This window comes from Peromyscus eremicus, chromosome 3, assembly GCF_949786415.1.
Source record: "Peromyscus eremicus chromosome 3, PerEre_H2_v1, whole genome shotgun sequence".
In the NCBI taxonomy this organism is placed as follows: Eukaryota; Metazoa; Chordata; class Mammalia; order Rodentia; family Cricetidae; genus Peromyscus; species Peromyscus eremicus.
This window is the reverse complement of record NC_081418.1, coordinates 16,351,117-16,370,650: the sequence shown is the minus strand read 5'-3', so window position 1 is coordinate 16,370,650 and position 19,534 is coordinate 16,351,117. Positions and strand designations below refer to the sequence as shown.

Here is a 19,534-nt window from a genome sequence, read left to right as displayed (position 1 = left end):
ACACTGGGAATATACTTTTAAGGAGATTTTAAAAATTTTATTAGTACTTTATACTCCAAAGGTTGTTTTTTCATTATGTCAAAATTTCACCTTCAAAAACATGCAACCTTCCCTTTCTTTGGTAGATATAGCACTGATGCTAGCCTGCACTTAAGAATGATGAAACCAAAGGATGGGAGAGGTTTGTAAACACATCAAAGGAGAAATGATTCTGGAATTAACAAGACAAAAGATGGAGAAAATAAAAGAAGAAGAGTCATCTCTGAGAACGATCATAATGTGTCTCTGCCACAGACAGACAGAAATGCTGAGAAATGCCTGGCAGTTTGACTTGAGGTGTTACTGAAGGGGCAGCTAGGTCATGTAATTTCCCACAGATTCCTACCAGTAAGTGACAGTTTATGTAGGACAACTTTGTTAAAGTGGTTTGAGCAGGCATAGGAGCAGAAGGACAAACATCTGCTGTTTTGTTTTCCCAGCAATTCTTTCCCTTTCTACCCCTCATTTTCTTTGGAGGGAAGAGTTTAATCACAATTAGCCATAGCAACCATGTGTAATTTCTGGAACCAAGAGTCCAGGGATCTGTGGGATTAAACTCCTGAGTGTTGAACTGTGGCATTGCTGCACCACCTTAAATTCCTTGAATTCTCCTTGACTAGGACTAGAAGTGGCCTCCCTGTTGTTTAGTTGTAGAAAATGGGTACAAATTAAGACTCTAGTTTCAAAGGTGCAGTAGTTTTAAATTCTGCCTATTCATTAGAACTATTGCCAGGAATAAAAAAAAAATACTCACCAAAATTACACCATTAACTGATCCTTTAGGCAAATCAATTAAATGAGAATCCCTTGGGGTGGAAGGATGGGTTCCCTTGGTGATATTAATATGCAGCAAGGGTTGAGATGATGTGAGATGCACAGAGGTGAGAAAGTCAAGCGTCCACCTCGTGGTGAATGTGGTGAATGTGGTGACGGAAACTCTGTGGTGGTCCTGCGGTGGGAACACTCTGTGTCTACCTGGCTTGCTAGTGGCCCACTGGGATCCAGAGGACACTTCTCAGTAGACATGGTAAAGCAGTGAGGAAGGCTGACAGTAAGTGAAATTCCATGCTGTTTTGCTTGGGGTGGGTATACATTATCTTGTTTGTGGCTGATAAGTATTACTCAACTACCTCCCTTCTTTTTTTTTTTTTTCTTGCATTGATTTGGGTCTATAGGATAGCAAGAAAATTAAGCCACCTTCTTGATTAAAAAAAAACAAAACCCCACACTACTTAGGTGCTCAGGGAAAGATCCCACTGAACAGAATTTCAGAATTTTAGAACTGGATGTGTCCTTGTGTTGATACAACCCTGTGTTTTATACTATATCTCACTAGACAGGTTAAAGGCAGGCAGTATTTCCAGTGTTTCACTGCTTATCTTGTGACCACAGTTGGTGCATAAGTATTGAATGGCCAACTAGTGGTTAAATAAAATGTGAAGAAACAGAGTTTCAGAGTCAATACATTACTTAATACTAATAAAAAACCAGAGAGCTGCAGATAGGCATGAAAATGGCACAAAATGTTAATTAGACATATTAGACTTGAATATTCTGAGACCAAAACAGGAACAATATACCTTGCAAGTTAATGGGAGACCAAAACAGGAAAAATATACCTTTCAGGTTAAGGATTATGTTTGCAATTAAAGACAATTAATAAATTACTGTTCGTCCTATGTTAAGTCCTTGCAAGTTAAGGTTTCTATTTGTAATTCAGAATCTCCTGTTTGAAACAGAGGAGGAGTGGGGGAGGGTGGGAACAGAGGGGGAGGTGGGAACAGAGCGGGGGTGGAATAAATAAATAAGGAAACAAACAAAAGAAGGAAGGAAGAAAGGAAACACACACACACACACACACACACACACACACACACACACACACACACACGGTCCCTATTTGTACTGTGCAGGTTAAGGCTTCTGTTTGTAGTTAAAGAATAAGTCCCTGTTTGTCCTATGTTAAATCCTTGAAAGTTAAAGCTTCCATTTGTAGTGAAGACTAAGTTCCTGTTTCTTAGATCTGACATAAAGTGCAAACCATGCTTTTCAACCTACACTAAACTTGCTCCTCCATTCCTGTGATGTACATCCTTACCCTTGCTCCTTTGCTTTCGTTCTGTCTTCCTAGCAGTGTGTAACAGCCAACTCTCTTACACTGGGAACACCTTATCTCTCCTGTAAAAGGGACTTCAAGAGGCCGGCAGGGGCTGCTCTCTCAAATCCCGACAGGGTGAGTCAGGACTTCAAGAGGCTGGCAGGGGCTGCTCTCTCAAATCCCGACAGGGTGAGTCAGGACTTCAAGAGGCTGGCAGGGGCTGCTCTCTCAAATCCTGACTTAGGGTGAGACAGGCAGCTTGCCAGCAGGTCCCAGGTGCACCTAAAAATAGAGCTTGCTTTAATTGGACAATTGTGGATTTGGTCTTTTCTCCTCAAGATTCTCAGCTTCAACAAATTTCTGAACTCTCAAAAAAGGCAGACCAATTTTACTCTAACTAACATTTCTACACGCTCAGGGAGAGGCATAGTGTTAAGTGCTGCAGAGATTAGCAGGGCTTGGATCTGGGCTAAGACTCTGGTTTCAGATAGCATGAGTTTAGTTTCTGCTTATTTTAGCTGTATGATGGAAGACTAATTATTTAAGCCCTTCAAGTTTACCTTCTCTGAAAAACAGGAGAATAAACCTCCTTATTGGGAAAACAGGTTTTGCCATAGTGGGGTATTCCCCACTACTCCAACAATGCAGGGATCTAGATGAAAAATTATTTTGTTGAGACTCATGCTGGTGTTAGAGGTGTCAGTGTGGAGATAGGACAGAACATAGCTGAAATGGGACAAAAAAATAAAAGAGTTCGAAGTTCTGGAGACCATTCAGAAGAAAGAAAATGTGAGCCAATCAATTTAAAAGTGTGAGTTCAGGAGGTTGCTGATATGTGTATATAAACTCTATAACCATCTACATTTTTCTTGGATGCTTTTAGATATAGACTGCTTTAGTGGGAGGCTCAATTATTCTGGGTTCTGTGTGCACCAGGGGCGTGTCTAGTTAGCAGAGCTAGAGGTTGAGAGGACAGGTGGTAGTTGGACTCCACAGGGATGAGTAGCAAGACACTATGTCTGCAAGGAATTGCTCTTGGACAGCAAGAATGACATGTATGTACTAAAGTCATTTCAACCCAGATAGAATAAATTTAGAATCACAGTGGTTGAACAGAATGCTCAGATTGATAGAAATGGGGGTAGGTTTGGAAAGGTTTCAGAGATCTGGTGTCCTCTTTTGGCACTGGAGGACACTTGCATGCCCCTATGTGCACACACACACACCCCACACACACAGTGGGGAGGAAATAGTAAAGGGTTAAAAACAGGAAGAAGGAATGCAGAAAACAATAGTATACAAATAAGCCTGCAAGTTTTAGATAATAACTGTTTGGCCCATTGTAGAAAAATTTCTGCCAATAGCTTAAGGTTTCCTCTCTCAAAGGATTTAAATTTACAACTACCACACTATAAAAATGAGGAAGAAATCTTTAAAAATGGAATTTTAAAACATACTGTAAATAGTTTTGAACAAGGAAAATGCCACTCTTCTGAGTACTTGCTTTCCAACTCTGCTGAGATCAATTCTCTACCAAGATGGAAAATTACTCCATGGTAATTGATTAAAGCACAGTTCTGTAGGATCAAAACATGCCACAGGCATTTAAACTCATACGGCTGAATAGGATTTCAAAGGATTACTCTGTTTCTCTTGGTCAGTTCTGTCCCGCTCATGTCGTTAGCCTAACTCCCATCGGAATCCAGGATTCTCTCAGGTCTGCAGTCAGTGAATTTCCTAAGTCAGTGTCCAGTTCTTTGCCCCGGGCCTTTGTTATATTAAGAAATCTGACTCAAGGAGTTTTCTAGATTCTGGTTAGGCACTTTTCAGAGAAAGTAAGTTTCCTAGAGTAAATTCTTTAGGACTGTGTGGTCATTAGAAAGCAATTGTTTTCAAAGGGAAGGAGATTGAGCTAGCTTTTCCGTTTGGTAGTTTGCAGTATGTTAGCTACTTGAAACACTCTGACTTTACTGCTTTAATCAACCGGAACTCTGTGAGGAGTTTTTGAAGAGACTCTAGCCAGCCCGAGCATAGCAAACATGGCTCTGGCAGGCCTTGCCCTTCTCTCCATTCCCTCTGCCTTGCTAAAAAACTGTTAGATTGCTGGGCGGTGGTGGTGCACTCCTTTAATCCCAGCACTCGGGAGGCAGAGCCAGGCGGATTGCTGTGAGTTCGAGGCCAGCCTGGACTACCAAGTGAGTTCCAGGAAAGGCGCAAAGCTACACAGAGAAACCATGTCTTGAAAAAACAAAAAACAAACAAAACAACAACAACAACAAAAACTAAAACAAAAACAAACAAACCCCGTTAGATTACATTCCTAAAGCTAGACACCAAGGTCCATTCCCTTATTTGGCCACTTCTTCCTCCTGAGGCTGACCACCAAAGTCCAGCTGTCAAAGTACTGAAGTCCATCAGTCAAAAGTCCCCTTCAGCTCACCTGATTAACATGCCAATTTCCCTTTATAAACCACCACTTGCCTGTGGGCAATGTCTGTCTCCTCTCTATTCAGAGGCAGTCCTTTGTCCCTCCCCCTTCCCCTTCTTCCTCCTTCCCGTCCCCTTCTCCCTCATCCTCTGTCTCCTGTCTTTGTCTCTTATTCCCTGCCCTTTGTCCCTCTGGGGCAAATAAATCTCCTTTGCGCCGAGAACTTGGTCTTGGGGGATCTTGATCTAACTTTGAGGTCCCCTACAGTTTTCCTATGCAAGATTATAGAAGATTCCTGGTAGAAAGCCAAGTTCCCTTGATGATTATACTGGCTAGTTTTATGTCAGCTTGATATAAGCTAGTCATCAGAGAAGAGGGAGCCTAGACTGAGAAAAATGCCTCCATAATATCTAGCTGTAGGCAAGCCTGAAGGGCATTATCTCAATTAGTGATTTATAGGGGAGGGTCCAGCCCATTATGGATAGTGCCATCCCTGGGCTGGTGGTCCTGGTTTCTGTAAGAAAGCAGGCTGAGCAAGGCATGAAATGCCAGTCAATAGGCAACACTCCTTCATGGCCTTGATATCAGCTCCTGGATCCAGGTTCCTGCCCTGTCTAAATGTTTGTCCTGACTTCCTTTGATGATGAACTAGGATGTGGAAGCATAACACATCAATAGTAATAGTGATAGCATTCATCACAGCAATAGTAACCCTAACTAAGATAATGACCTTGAGAGAAACTACAGGAGAATGGAAGATTTGTGTAATTGAGGAAGAGGTAGAAAGGGCATTTGTTTATTGAATCCTGGAGTCTGTGAATGGTGGTATTTTAACTGAGGGTGCTCTTGGAGGAATGGAGAGCTAATTCCTTTATGACTGTAACTGGGTTTACTTTACCATTCGAACATGAGTGGTAAAGTAAGGGACCGTGAACTTCCCAAGGAAAAGTTAGGCAGACATATCAGGCACTATAGTTGTTATTAATTACTGTTATTATATAATTATTATTAATATTTGTTTATAAGAGGGCAGAGGCAATTCTGAAAATAGCGTAAACCTGGTATTTGAACTTCACACTCACTCTAACTCCGGAGTGTTTCAAGTCTAGCTCTAGGGAGGGCTTTGTCTTGATGTAGACTTCCTTCCAAGTGAGGTCATCTAAAGCCACAGCATCATCACATAACACCATCCTTTCGGAAAAGAGACTGTAAGAGAGAGATCCTTGCATAGTAACACAACTCTGACATAAAGTTGACTTAATCATCATAAAAACTCAAGAGAGATGAGAACTCCAGAACGGTGCCTTGGGAAAACTCTACCATATTGCTCCTAGTTCTGGATTCCTTTCCTTTTTTAAAAAACTTTATCAACAGCCATTCTTAAACATGAACATAACAGCTTTTAATGTTAGCTAATAAAGATTTAATACACAATATACATCCTTATCAAAAAAAAAAGTCAAAATGCAAACTTAAAACTTTGAACAAAGCCCTACTAATTTAAAAAGGTTTGTGTTGGGTACCATTTGCACCACACAGTTAATTTAAACATTTCATTTGGCTGGACATGAAAAAGCGGCAGTAGAAATAAATCCATGAGGGTTTTAAAAAGCAGAATAGGCAGTTTTGCCATGCGGGCGAAGCAATATTAAATATTAGTTTTCAAAAAAATATTTAGTTCACGTCACAGACCTTTTCTCAGTAGGCACCTCAATGCAATGCAGTGCATAATTAGCTGCCTTAGATGGCCTGTTTGGACAGGACAAAATCCCTTTCAAAGCATAACTTTACTTATTTAAAAAGTGTAAAGAGGAACAGAGGAAAGAAACCAAAGCGAGAATAAAGGGGTTTAACGGCAATCACTAAAGACTGCATTCTCGGTCACTGAAGAACACCATGCTCCATCTGCGGCAGGGGCTTGCCCCAAACCTTACTGTAGCATGGACCTAGTTTGCTTGGAGGTGGTCTCATCATTCAAATGTTTTGTTGTGTACCTGAGAGCACTGAGAAGACCTTCTACACTATTAGGAGGTTGGTCCTTTAAGAACTTCGATGCAACCTTTCGTATCAATTTTGGAAGTTTTGGCAAATGCTCCCACTGGATGGACGTTGTCACAGAGTATTATGACACCCACCGTTACCCTCAAGCAGAACGATACTGTCTTTTCATTGGTGAATCTGCTTCTGTATTCCGGACATCTCCTGCATGACTCTATGCTGTGGTGCTTAAACAATCGGTGGTATTTTCTACTGGTAGATTTTTATTCTGTTACAAATTTTGTTGTATCATTTAAGGTTCTCAGCATTGTGGTGACCTCAGCATAAAACAAAGACATTCGATTTGCTAATACATCATTTACCTCATTTTCTCCTTCTGCCTGGGCATTATCAATCCTTTTCTTATTTGCTCCTCACCTTTCACTCCCTACCTTTGGTATTCCTATTCCCCAAACTCTCCAATATCTCAGCTACACTTTTTCTCAATGACATCACTTTCATAGAGACTTAAGCCTGCTCTGGTGTTCGTGAAAGAAAATGCACAGGGCATGTAGAGCAGAGAATATTCAGGCAGAAGTTGAGACCACTGGTAGTTTCACTTGCCAGGTAAACTGATTGCTAGTCATTTAAATTCCCCAAGATAAATCTTTATTCTTGCAAACACCCAACCAAACAGAAAAATGCAAAAGAAATTAATGATCTATAAAGCAGCCTAAGAGAAGAGTGTGACCAAAACTGAACCTGTTCTTGGTACAGACAGGATTCCGGCCCCAGCGACGGTCCAAAACCAGCCCCATAGGCCGGTCCTGGCATCCAGAACGGTCTCTTGCCGCCCCCTGCTGGGCTCCAGCGGTCAGATTAGCAAGGATGTAGGCGCTGCCGCCTGGGGGCGCAGATTCGATGACGTCACCTCTGCGCCCGGCCGGAGGCCGGAAGTTAGCCTTTACTTCCGCCCTCCCATCCTTCCTGGGCTTCTAGAAGCGGAAGTAAAAGGTGTCTCCCGCGAACTTTGGTACGGAGCGCGAATACGAAGTACGGCACGGGTGAGGTTGGGAGCCGCTGCAGTGTTGCTGAAGGCCCTAGCAGAATTGCGCGGGAGGGAAGGACAGCCTGCGATGAGGGACTGCGGGAGTTTAGACCCATGCTCTACACTTTAGATAGTAGAGGAGCTCGGATTGTGTCAAAATTCGTAACTTTAGGGACAGTGCCCACCCCTTGCGTCGTTGTGTATGTGGGGGATTAAGGAGAAAATGTACGTGAAATGTTGAGTTCTGGTGTTAAAACCCCTTGTGATTCCGCTACCTTTCCCCCACCTTGCACGGAGGTGGGAGTTTTGTTGCGGTTTTCTTTTCATTGTGACTGAGAAATGTTTAGTTTGCGGGAGGTAGTGTGTCTCACACAAAAAACGTGTCTAGCCTGGATCTTTTTATTCTCTACCTCGCTGGCGATATTTTGCCTTTTCTTTTCCAGATTGGAGCTGTGATGGTAGAAACATCTCCTTACCTTTTTTGGAGAGATCCAAAGTCTCCTATCTTAAGACAGATATGATGTGGAGATGTAGTTCTGTAAAAGTCACTACACTTAAATGCTGGGTCAAAAGATTAGCTGGATTGTGGTGCCCCGGTGCCAGTGATTAGCTGTTGTCTTTAAAAGCCGGTTAGCTGACCATCTATGGAACAGAAGGGAACATAAATCCTCCTCCTTAGACCTCGCTAGTTACAGCCACCAAGGTTTTCATCATATTCGCTAAATTTAACATTACTTAAGAAAATGGTTTATTTTGAGAGGAAGATCAAAGTAAATTATTCGATATTTGCTTTTAAAAAAATTGCATTAGTCTATTGTAACCTCTTGCTAGAGGTTACAAATTCAGCTCAACAATCTGTTTTAAAAGGGAGATTGTGTTTATGCAACACTTTGCTTGTACAGCTAGGATTCAAGAAATTGACCCTATCTGAAAGATTAACCATATAGGTTTAACCATATAAGTGAAACCCAGAGAGGTGTGAGCGTGTGTGTGTGTGTGTGTGTGTGTGTGTGTGTGTGTGTGAGAGAGAGAGAGAGAGAGAGAGAGAGAGAGAGAGAGAGAGAGAGAGAGAGATAGGAAAGTAGAAAGCACTGGCTAGGGAGAAAGGGAATCTAACAAGGGGTTGGGGAATAAGAAAATTATGGGGAAAAAACAATAGGGCATGTTTCTAATGTAGAATTTAGATTTATGTAAGTTATATATGTATATGCATGTGTGTGACATGGAAGCAAAAGAGGAACTTTGGGAGGAGGAAGAGGGCCAGTGGTGTGGGTCAGTGGTAATGAGGGCAATAAAAGCATGTATCATGTATATGATATAATATATATTGTATTTGTTATATCAGTTAAAAATAATGAGAAGACGGCAAAGACAAAGAGATTAGAATGTGCCAGGATGTTCAGAATAAGATTGCTTTGTTACTCTTTTTGAGTGAAGCTACATGTACAGTTTGATGATTTTAGGGGTAAGAAAGAGGAAGAAAGTCAAGCCCTCCTGGTGCTTATCTTAAATGGCATTAATCAGAGGAGGGCTGGTTTCATAGATGCTCAGTTCAGTCCTGGGCATGTTGTCTCATTTAGAAGTTATTTGTTTAAGAATAAGTTATAGAAAGAGAAACAAATTGTGAAGATCTAACAGAAACCCTAACAGATTTTTTTTACCCTTTTGTTAGGAGTCTTGGCATACCTTTTTGCTTATTTTTGGTTTATCTGTATTAGAATTTCTCTTGAATATTCTGTGGCATGTTTATCTGTTTACTATGGTGCTAAATATCTGAAGAGAATTCACTAAAAGTAAAAATTTTCACAGGATAAGATGAGTATAGTTTAAGAATTATACTGTTTTTCCTCTTTATATCCTGTTGGATCATTTTGCACTCTTACTTATAAAGCTCTTTATAAAACTTGTCTGACTGTAATCTGATAGTGTTTAGTTCTGTTCTCCAGCAGAGGTCACCCATGAGTGTCTGGAAGGGAAAAGGTACAAGCTAGAGCCTTAGTTCTTTTTGAATGTATATTTTTTCATTAATTACTTGAGAGTTTTGATCATATTCACCCCCTCCTCCAACTTCTCCTAGATCCCATCCCATGCTCTAACCATTCAACTTTGTTCTCGTTCTCTCTCTCTCTCTCTCTCTCTCTCTCTCTCTCTCTCTCTCTCTCTCTCAAACCATTGAGTTCAATTAGAGTTACCTATATTCCTTTGGGTATATGGCCATCATTGGAGTGTTTGACCTACTAGGAGCCACTCTTGAATGAAAAAAAGAAATAAAAGGAGGACATGACTGCTTCTAGGTATGGTGGAGGAAAAGGTTTATTGTAGTTATGAGGGAGAAAACAGCCAGAGGCACATGGAAGAGTCCAGAGTGGACATGACAAGTAGACTGAGCTGGGCTATGTGAGGAGACGGGGAAGGGAGAGGGAGAAAGCGGAACCTTGTTTGGGGGCCAAGAGGCCAAAAGGCAAAAATGCCAGAAAGGATTAAAAGAGCCAGCATAGCCAAACTAGCTAGATTATATAGGGATGAGCAGCTGTGGGGAGGGCGGCCCAGCTCCTGGCCTGGAGCATTCAGGATAGGGTTGGGGAATGCCAACCTGTAACAGGTAAGGACTGAGGGATGCTGGGAGAACCTGGCAGCCAGGTCAGCTTTGATGTGTTAAATAGGCACCTCAGCCATTTGTCCCAGATTTAAGACCAAACAACCCTTAACTTAGAAAACCAATTCCTCCTTCTCCTTTTCGGTGTTGGGGTTTGAACTCAGATCCTCATGCATGCTACGCATGTGCTGTACCACTGAACCTACCACTGAACACTCCGTTCCCTCAATTATATGATTTTGAAGATGGAGATTAACTTAGAAATATTGCATTACAATCAAGGAAACAATTTGGTCAACTGAGGTGGAGATTGGTGTTGGTAGCTGTTGTCCAGAGATTTGAATAAGCTAGGAATCAATGTGATCCATTTAAAGGATACTATAAATCCAGAAAAAGACACTAAAGATGGAAACTAGACAATCTGAAGTGTTGTTTTTCAGGCCTGCATTCATGGTTTGAAATCGAGGTGGTCAGAAACAAAGAAATCTAGTGTCTGTGGGAACTGTCAGGTCAGACGTCTGCTGAGTTGAAAGGCAAGATGGTAGTAAAAATGCCATTTATTAGGAACAAACTAAGATGTAGAAATCACAAAAAAAAGAGATTGGGGTGTGTGTGTGTGTGTGGAGGGGCTGATTCTGGATAGTCAAAACAGGCACAGTGAAGTAAGAAGAACATCCAAGGGCAGGGCAGTTTTGCGCAGCAGGGGTGCTATTCTGCTCCTCTTTATGTGGAAGGTGGTATATATAGCCCTAGTCCGTAGGTATCCAACAGAAGCAGTGAGGCAGAGTATGAATGCAGAATCAGGAAAGGTGAAGGAATAGGTGTTTTCTTCTGGAAAGGTTCATTGTATTTAAAGGATCATAATAATGTCATCAGCTGTTTAACAAGGCATTCCTGAATATTATATGTTAACATTATATATTGTTTTACACAGCATTTGAAAAGCTTTGGGCTATCTGATGATTATGGCGTCAAGGAACGTCTGGTGTATGACAAGGAACTTCCTCTTTGGTTCGAGAGGTTGGATGATCCAATATTCAGCAGAAATTTTCCTCAAATCGATTTCATTGAGGCCTTTTAGTGTGAAATGTGACAGTAAAGACGGGGAGCCCTTGAAGAATGAGGACCTACTGAAGAACTTACTCACCATGGGAGTTGATGTTGACATGGCGAGGAGACGGCAGCCTGGAGTGTTTAACAGGGTGAGTACAAATGAGCAGGCGCTGAAGATATTCCTTCTTTCCAAAGGAGCTAGTGACAAAGTGATTGGTAGTATCATATCAAGATACCCACGAGCCATAACACGCACTCTTGAAGGTCTTTCAAAAAGGTGGGAGCTGTGGAGAAAGATTATGGCATCAGACCTTGAAATTGTAAATATTTTGGAGCGTTCTCCTGAATCCTTTTTTCGGTCTAATAACAACCTAAACTTAGAGAATAATATAAAGTTCCTCTGCTCTGTTGGATTGACTAATAAATGCCTCTACCGACTGTTGACCAGTGCTCCTAGAACCTTCTCCAATAGCCTGAATTTGAATAAACAAATGGTTGAATTTTTGCAGGAGACCAGTATATCCTTAGGTCACAATGATCCCACAGATTTTGTCAGGAAGATAATTTGTAAAAATCCTTCCATCTTAATTCAGAGCACCAAACGGGTGAAAACTAACATTGAATTTCTACAGTCAACTTTCAACTTAAACAAGGAGAATCTGCTGCTTCTGATATGTGGCCCAGGAGCTGGAATCCTAGATCTTTCCAATGACTGTACCAAAAGGAACTACACAAATATCCAGGAGAAGCTGCTCTCTCTGGGATGCACTGATGAGGAGGTGCAGAAGTTTGTCCTAAGCTATCTGAATGTGGTCTTCTTGTCAGAGAAAAAGTTTAATGATAAAATAGACTGCCTCATAGAAGGAAAAATCAGCATTTCACAAATAATTGAAAACCCTAGGGTTTTGGATGCAAGCATAAATACTTTAAAAACTCGAATCAAAGAGTTGGTACATGCTGGATATGACTTGAGTTCATCAAACATTGCTCTCCTGTCCTGGAGTCAGAAAAGATATAAAGCTAAATTGAAAAGATTAAATGAATAGGACAGTACTGGAGGAGTCTCAAGGAATTTTACAGTGTAGTGCTATTCCCAGTTTGGGCATTTCAAAAACAAAAGTTTTATTTTTTTTAAATAAATATTTTAAAAATGTTTAAGATTACATTTATTTGTATATGTGTGTTGTGTGTATGTATTTTTGGGGTGTGTGTGTCTGCATGTGCATGTGTTCATGTGTGTGTGTGCCTGCCGTGGCACATGGGGAGGTTGAGGACAGATTTTAGGAGTTGGGCCTCTGTGCTATGTGGGTGCCAGGGATAGACTTAGTCATCAGGCTTGGAGGCAAAGTGTCTTTACTCACTGAGCTGTCTTGCTGGCTCACAAGTTTTGATTTTCACCACAGACTCATGTATAGTGATACTGTGGATATTTTGTTTTATAAGTCATAAGAACTCATAGTGTGCTCAAATATGGTCCTTCCAGCTACTCCTTCCTAGTTTAAGTTAACGTAACAGTCTATATATGGTATAGGCTGTGGCTGCTCTGTAGCAGTAGTAGCCCCTGGATTCTACAGTAGGACAGTGTGTAGAAAGATTGTATGGAATTTGCTTTCATAGTTTCCATTCAGCTTTTAACAGTCAACAGATTTGGTTTGAGGACATAGCTTAGTGGGTGAAAGCTTTCTCACCACATGGAAGGCCCTTGGTCAGAGGCCCAGCACAGAAAAAGAAATTGATGATTTTGTACGTGTTAGCTCTGTTTATTCTCACTGTTTTCAGTCCCAAGATTTTCTTTTATCTCAATATAAATAATTAGGGTTTAATTTCAGAGTGTAATGCCAGTAAAAACAGTAAAATGTTGAGTTTTCATCATTGACATTTTTCTTTTCTTTTTTTTTTTTTCTTTCTCACTTTTATTTATAACAAATATTCCCCGATCTCTTCTGGTCAAAAGTTCTTTGAGACAATTCCATCAGCCTTAGCCAATCGGAGAATAGAGTCATCTGATTCACCCATCCTTCGAATGGCCCCACAGATAGCATAGATTTTAAACTGGCTATTAAACCGGCCTGTGACCCTGTCAACCTCGGCCACATTCATCTGGATGGATGCGTGGTCCTTGGCACCAATAATGCGGTTGCTCGCGGAGCATTTCCGCGCCACGTACAGGTCCACGAACTTGCTGGCGTCGTTCTGCATGTCGAGGCCGTGCCTGCTCACTCCATCATTGACATTTTTCATTTGAACAACTAGTGTCCTCCCCATGACAAAATTAACTATGGGTTGGTATATTTGATATCTTTTATACGGGTGTAACTTAGAAGGTAGAATAATGGCTACTCAAAGATATTAATATCTTAGTTGCCAGAAGCATGAAGATATGGTACATTGCAGGTGTATTAAATTAAAATGTGCTTAAGTATCTCAGCACTTGGAAGGCTGAGGCAGGAGTATTCTGAATTTGAGACCGGCCTGGTTTATAATCTTGAGACTGTCTCAAAAGTGCTTATGTTAAAAGTCTTAAGAAGGGGAGATGATCCTGAATTCTTTGGGTGGTCATTAGGTCATCTAATCAGAAGGCCATTAAAAATGGAAGAAGGGTGTATAAGATGTCAGAGGGATACAATGTAAGAAAGACTTGTCTGCTGTTTGGGGCTTTTATAGAGGAAGGAGCCATAGGTAGGGAATGTAGGTGGCGTAGGCACAGATACATTCTCCTTCACGGATGGCACAGAAGCATTCTCCCTTAGGGCTGATCCTGTTGGCATGTTGAGATTAGCCTGGGGGACCAGTATCCAACCTCTGTCCTATAGTGTAGGAAAATAAGGCCTACAAGGCCAAGAGATGAGCCAATCTGGAGTCTGCCTGAGGGCCTAGCAACAGGTGCTGTCAGAGGTCCTGATCGTGTCCAGCCAATGAGAGGCAACCACACAATTTCACCAGATCAGGCCCCAGCCCCGGTGCTGGGAGGAGGGTATATAAGACTCTCCCCATTGCTGAATATATGAGTCTGCTGGTTGCTTTTCACCTCACTCCCATAGTCTGTGTCAGTGACTTCGAGCCTTCTCACCCTCTCCCCGGAGAGAGCCCTTAGGACACAGCAACACTGGCTGTGTTTACAAGAGTAAATCTGTGTTGTTTGTTGATTGTACCTGGCTAGCAGAAACTGTGTTGTAGCAGTTGTGGTTGTAAGTGCCACTGGGTTATACAGGACGAACAGAAGTATAATATACAACCATTGGGCATTAAAGACATGGGGCAGGGATATGGGTGTGACTGCCAGGCAAGATTAACTTTTCAAACAATAGGGTTTGAGTGCAATTGACGGAGAGCCTTTTTTTTTTTTTTTTAAATTTTAAATCAGATGAGACATTAGAGACACACAGATCACAGAGTTAAGCACATCGCCCTGTAGACAGACAGGTGTGCTGATGAAGGTAAAGGCTCAGGCTCCCACCAGGGAGAGCCGATTCTTGAAAACAAACAAGAGCAACAAAAACAAATCCCAAAGTTCCCAAGTAATATTTTGTTGTTGTTGCTGTAAGTGAAAGGAACATTCATAGTTTCAGTGGGTGTGTTTGAGAATAGGTAGGAAATGAAATCATAAGAAAGAAGAAAAACTTATGATATTGTCTTACAGAGATAAGCCGCATTCTGGCCACCCTTCCTGTTTTTCTTTTTATAATATATCCACGCAAGCATACAATGTGGCACATACTATCTGGGCATAGTACCTTGATAGTTGATGATGGTGACACTGAATGTTGAAAAGTAGATGGGAGAATTATAATTCCATATTAGAACTTTATAGTGAACACAAAGCATTCATGCACATAAGTTTAGTCTTTACACATGCTGCATTAAGAAAAAAATTTCAAATATTTATTTGATTAATAATGATACAGAAAGGAATCTTTTGTGAATCTTTTGTCTCTGTACCAAATACACTTAGAAATTAATCAGCTTAAAGTCCTTGCCAAAAATATGGTTTAAATCAGAACCAAAAACTTGTATTTTGCATTTGCAAAATAGATCTTGCATTTTTCTGCCCTCCTTACTTAGCTAAGCTCTGAATTTAAAACAAAAACAAGTGAAAACAAATGGGTAGTTGTCAGTCATATTGAAATGATCAGAAGAATTCAGAGGCATGAGCATCGTTTGAGGGAATAACTAAATAATGAAAATGAGCAAGAAGATACACATAGGGGGCTGGAGAGGTAGCTCAGTGGTTAGGAGCACTTGCTCTCTTGAGACCTGGGTTTGGTTCCCAGCACCCATATCAGGCAGCTCACAACTGTCTTAACTTTAGCTCTAGGAGATCTGATACCCTCCTCTGGCCTTTCTGGGCACCCGTATGCATGTGGTGCACATATACACATTAAATAAATAAAAGATACAAATGACTTGCTTACATTCTATTGGCAATTGTTTCCTCCCTCCCGTTATCAAAATTAATCCTGTCACAGCAGGTTCTTGAGGCAATATGGCATAAACAGGAATGAAACTTGAAGAGCCTCAGTGTTGGGAAATGTTGGCCTTTGAAACACCTGTCTGTCAGCCATGAGATAGTCCATCAGACTTAGGACCTTGTTCTTCCTGGGACTGTAGATCTAGCCAAGAACCAATGGTTGAGGAACTCATAGGTCCTAGGGAAGGGATGATATCAAACTGCTCTTTATATATACAGTATGCCCATAGGTTCGTGCCCAGCTCTAATTAATCTCAGCTCTCATTAGAGAAACTTATTTGTGCAATGGGTGGTAGTTAATGCGGAAATTCACAACTAATCAAAGTGCAGGGAATAAATGTCTGTGGAGTGCTCAGTCATTAATGGGACATCGGTATCAAACATCTTCCCCTCAAACTCAGAAAAGTTTGAAGAGGCGGTAGAAAGATTTTTAAGAGTCAGAGGTTGGGGCAAACTAGTGATAAACAGTATATTCTGGACATGAAAGTACCACTGCACCCATGAATACACAGCAGCTTTGGTGGTCTGCACAAGACCTGCCCTGGCTCAAGCCAGTTAGCGTTTTAGTTTGGAGGGCAAAAGGTGCTCGAAAGTCCTCATCCCTAGCCGAGGGGTCATTGGCAGTCGGTGGCTGTAGTGGAGACAGAGTTAGCTGCTCTCTTTTGTGGATGTGACCTCTGGTGGGCAGACCGTGCTTCAGTGGATGGCTCAACACTGGTGTATATATGGGCACCACAAATTGGACTCAATGTGACAAAAGACATGAAATTGGGAGGGGTGGGGAGAGTGGATCCAGGAGGAGTTGTGGGGGGAGGTGAATATAATAAAAATATATTGTATGCATGTATGACGTTCTTTTAAAAAATAAAAAAAATTACAGGGGAAAGGAATTTGTTCTCTGGTAATGTACATTCATTGCTCAAATCATTGAACAATACAAAGAGATAAAATTACAGCTAATCATGAAATTGAGGAAATGCCCTTTTATTCTTAGTTGACAAAGATTTGTTTGTTTAAATTAGGGATGAATGAATGAATGATGACTTGAGAAATCCCTCTAAAACCATCCCTTCCAATCCTTTAATGAACGGCATCAATGGATTTTTTTATATCACCCTTTGTTTTAATGAAATTTAACCTCTGCTTTTTTTAATCTCTCAATTTACTTTCTGTTTTATTGTTAGTTCTTTTTAAAAAATTTATTCTCTCATATATTACATCCCAATTGCAGTTTCCCCTCCCTCCTCTCCTCTTAGCCCCCCTCACTCCCCTCCTCAGTTTCTCTTCAGAAAAGGGTAGAGCTCCTATGGATATCAACCAAACATGGCATATCAAGTTACAGTAAGACTAGGCACCTCCCCTTGTATTATGACTGGACAGGGCAACCCAGTAGGAGGAAGAGGGTCTCAAAAGCAGTCAAAAGAGTCAGAGACAGCTCCCGCTCCCACCATTGGGAGTTCCACGAGAAGACCAAGGTACATGACCATAACATATACAGAGGGCCTAGGTCAGTCCCATACAGGCTCCCTGGTTGTTGGTTCAGTTTCTGTGAGCCCGTGAGCCCAGGTTAGTTGATTCTGTGGGTTTTCTTTTGTCTTTGACCCCTCTGGCTCCTGCAATCCTTCCTCCACCTCTTCTGCAGGATTCATCAAGCTCTGCCTAATGTTTGGCTGTGGGTCTCTGCATCTGTTTCCATCAGTTGCTGGGTGAAGCCTGTCTTATGACAATTATGCTAGACTCCTGTCTTCAAGTATAGCAGGATATCATTAGGGAATCATTTCATTGACTTGTTTTGTCCTTTTCTTTCTTTCTTTCTTTCTTTCTTTCTTTCTTTCTTTCTTTCTTTCTCTCTCTCTCTCTCTCTCTCTCAGTTTCTTTTCTTTTTTTTTCTAATTGTGGTGGTTTTCTGATTGAGTGGCTATGCATGACAATTTATCAAATTATACATTTAAATGGTGTAGTCTTCAGTTGTACTTGTGCCCATGTCAAGAATTCCCCAGAGATCACCAAGGAGCCAGTTTCTGATGCAAGCACACAAGGATCTTTTTATTTTCAGGTTTGAACTCGGACCGCCACCCTATGCACTGATGCAGTGGATGGAGGGAAATGTGGCAGCAGTGTAGGGCTCCGGGATAGAAGAATTTTTAAAGGGAAAAACCACCAGCTGGGAATTACATGCCTTGCCTCGGCATTTGGGGATTGGGTGAAGGGATATGGGTCAGGGTGATTTTTTGAAACTATTGGTCTAGACTTTCAGCGCAAAACCACATTTGAAACTAATTGGCTGCTTCTAGGGTATCACTTAGAGTTTTGTTATCACAACATGTTCCTGAGATTCTTCCTGGAACAGAGTCCAGGCCCCCCCCCCCCCCCCATCACCAGATGGTCTAAGATGACAGCCCTTCCTGGCCCTTCATTGCCTTCATATACTCAGCCAAGTTGAACAGTTCATTCAACACCAGCTTAAAATGCTTGACCGCCTGGTAGTAATTTCTACAATTTTAGCTCAATATAGTGTGTGGTACATCACTGAAATAGCAGCACTTGGGGCTATACAGGACCAGGAGTTTAAGTCCAGCCGGGGCTAGCGAGAACTGTCTTTAAAAAAAAAAAGAAAAAAAATTCTCTGTGTTTGTATGTGTGTTTCTAGATCCTCTTCAACGTTCTTAAACAAATGGATCTAACTTTATATGTCATGCCAAGAACAAAGCAATACCTCTTTCTAGAAAAGATGTTGGAAGTCGTAGTGGGAACAAATATTGATAGATTCATATTCATATCCCAAACTTATTATTTTTATTTTAAGTGGAGTAATCAAGAGTCCTTAACTGTACAAGCCTCTGCCTTGGCCTTACTCTTGGCAACCTATACTCAAGTCACACTGTGGCCTAGGTTAGACCAGGGCTTCATACGCTGTTTCTACTTACAACTCTTTTTCCCTTGAGAAATTATTAGATACCTAGGTATAGATGTATATAAAATAGGCATATAAGCAAAACATTTACTGATAATAAATCACAAAGAAATTTATTTTAAAGCAGTTCTTTGCTATACATATAAATTTCCCGTTTATGAATGATTGAAGCAAATTTGCATACTATTGATGTACTTGTTTACTTTTACCCAAGCAATCTTGGCTAACTATTTGATACTAGAGAACCTAGAGCGTTTTCAGTGTGTTTTTTTTTTGGGGGGGGGGCGGTGATTGATAGGTTTGATTTTCTAATTGTCAATGTTGAGAACCAATTGACATAAACAGATGTGTGAAACAACGAAAGTATGTTTAGGGCCATTGCAGAAATTGTTAGAAATTCTGTTCTAAGCTAAAATTTCTTTAAGGACTTTTCAAAAATGAAAAGTCAAGAACTCAGCATTTTTAAAAGTCAAACGTTCTAACACAAAGATCCACTAATTTGATGTGTGCTGAAGAATTACAGTAGGAAAATAGTAAAAGCCGTAACCATTCTATTTTCATGAGAGCAGGAAACCTTAGGAACAGTGAAACACTACAGTTCATAACACACGGTCGTGTCCTGCTGAGGTGTTGCTGGCAGCGCTCCTCGGCACTGTACAGTGGCATGGGAGGTGTAAAGTGAGCGCACTGCGCCCTCGGAACAAGACACTGATGCAGTTATCACGTGTGCGAGCGCTGCCACAAACAGCCGGATTCGTTACATGTTTGATTTAGAATGACCTTGTTGTTTCCAAATTTTACACGGTGCCCATGTGACCCTCCGCAGTTGAAGATGCTGGGGTCAGACAGCGGGAACAACACCCGCAGGGGTCGTTTTCGTAGTGAGGAGCTTCTGGCTCTGCAGGACTAAGAG

The 19,534-nt window shown here is 41.2% G+C and overlaps 2 protein-coding genes and 1 pseudogene across 4 annotated transcripts; 1 reads left to right on the top strand and 2 right to left on the bottom strand.

Moving 5' to 3' along the window:
• Positions 1-6,495: 6,495 nt before the first annotated feature.
• LOC131905597 (CYFIP-related Rac1 interactor B-like) lies at positions 6,496-8,304 on the bottom strand (annotated as a pseudogene).
• Positions 7,495-12,392, top strand: Mterf1 (mitochondrial transcription termination factor 1). 3 transcript variants are annotated; one of them, XM_059256490.1, is made up of 2 exons: positions 7,495-7,575; positions 11,121-12,392. In XM_059256490.1, the coding sequence occupies exon 2, from the start codon at positions 11,146-11,148 to the stop codon at positions 12,283-12,285; it is 1,140 nt and encodes a 379-aa protein (XP_059112473.1). In that variant the 5' UTR covers positions 7,495-7,575; positions 11,121-11,145; the 3' UTR covers positions 12,286-12,392. The 3 variants fall into 3 exon arrangements, with proteins under 3 accessions (XP_059112473.1, XP_059112472.1, XP_059112471.1); XM_059256489.1 differs by having other exon boundaries at positions 7,499-7,595; XM_059256488.1 differs by having other exon boundaries at positions 7,523-7,606.
• A 742-nt stretch (positions 12,393-13,134) lies between these two features.
• Positions 13,135-13,453, bottom strand: LOC131905652 (small ribosomal subunit protein eS21-like). The gene has a single exon (XM_059256487.1). The coding sequence runs from the start codon at positions 13,436-13,438 to the stop codon at positions 13,187-13,189; it is 252 nt and encodes an 83-aa protein (XP_059112470.1). The 5' UTR covers positions 13,439-13,453; the 3' UTR covers positions 13,135-13,186.
• Positions 13,454-19,534: the final 6,081 nt, after the last annotated feature.

Coding starts and splice junctions, on each gene's coding strand:
- Mterf1 (XM_059256490.1), top strand. CDS start 11,146: ATGATTATGGCGTCAAGGAACGTCTGGTGTATGACAAGGAACTTCCTC.
- LOC131905652 (XM_059256487.1), bottom strand. CDS start 13,438: ATGCAGAACGACGCCAGCAAGTTCGTGGACCTGTACGTGGCGCGGAAA.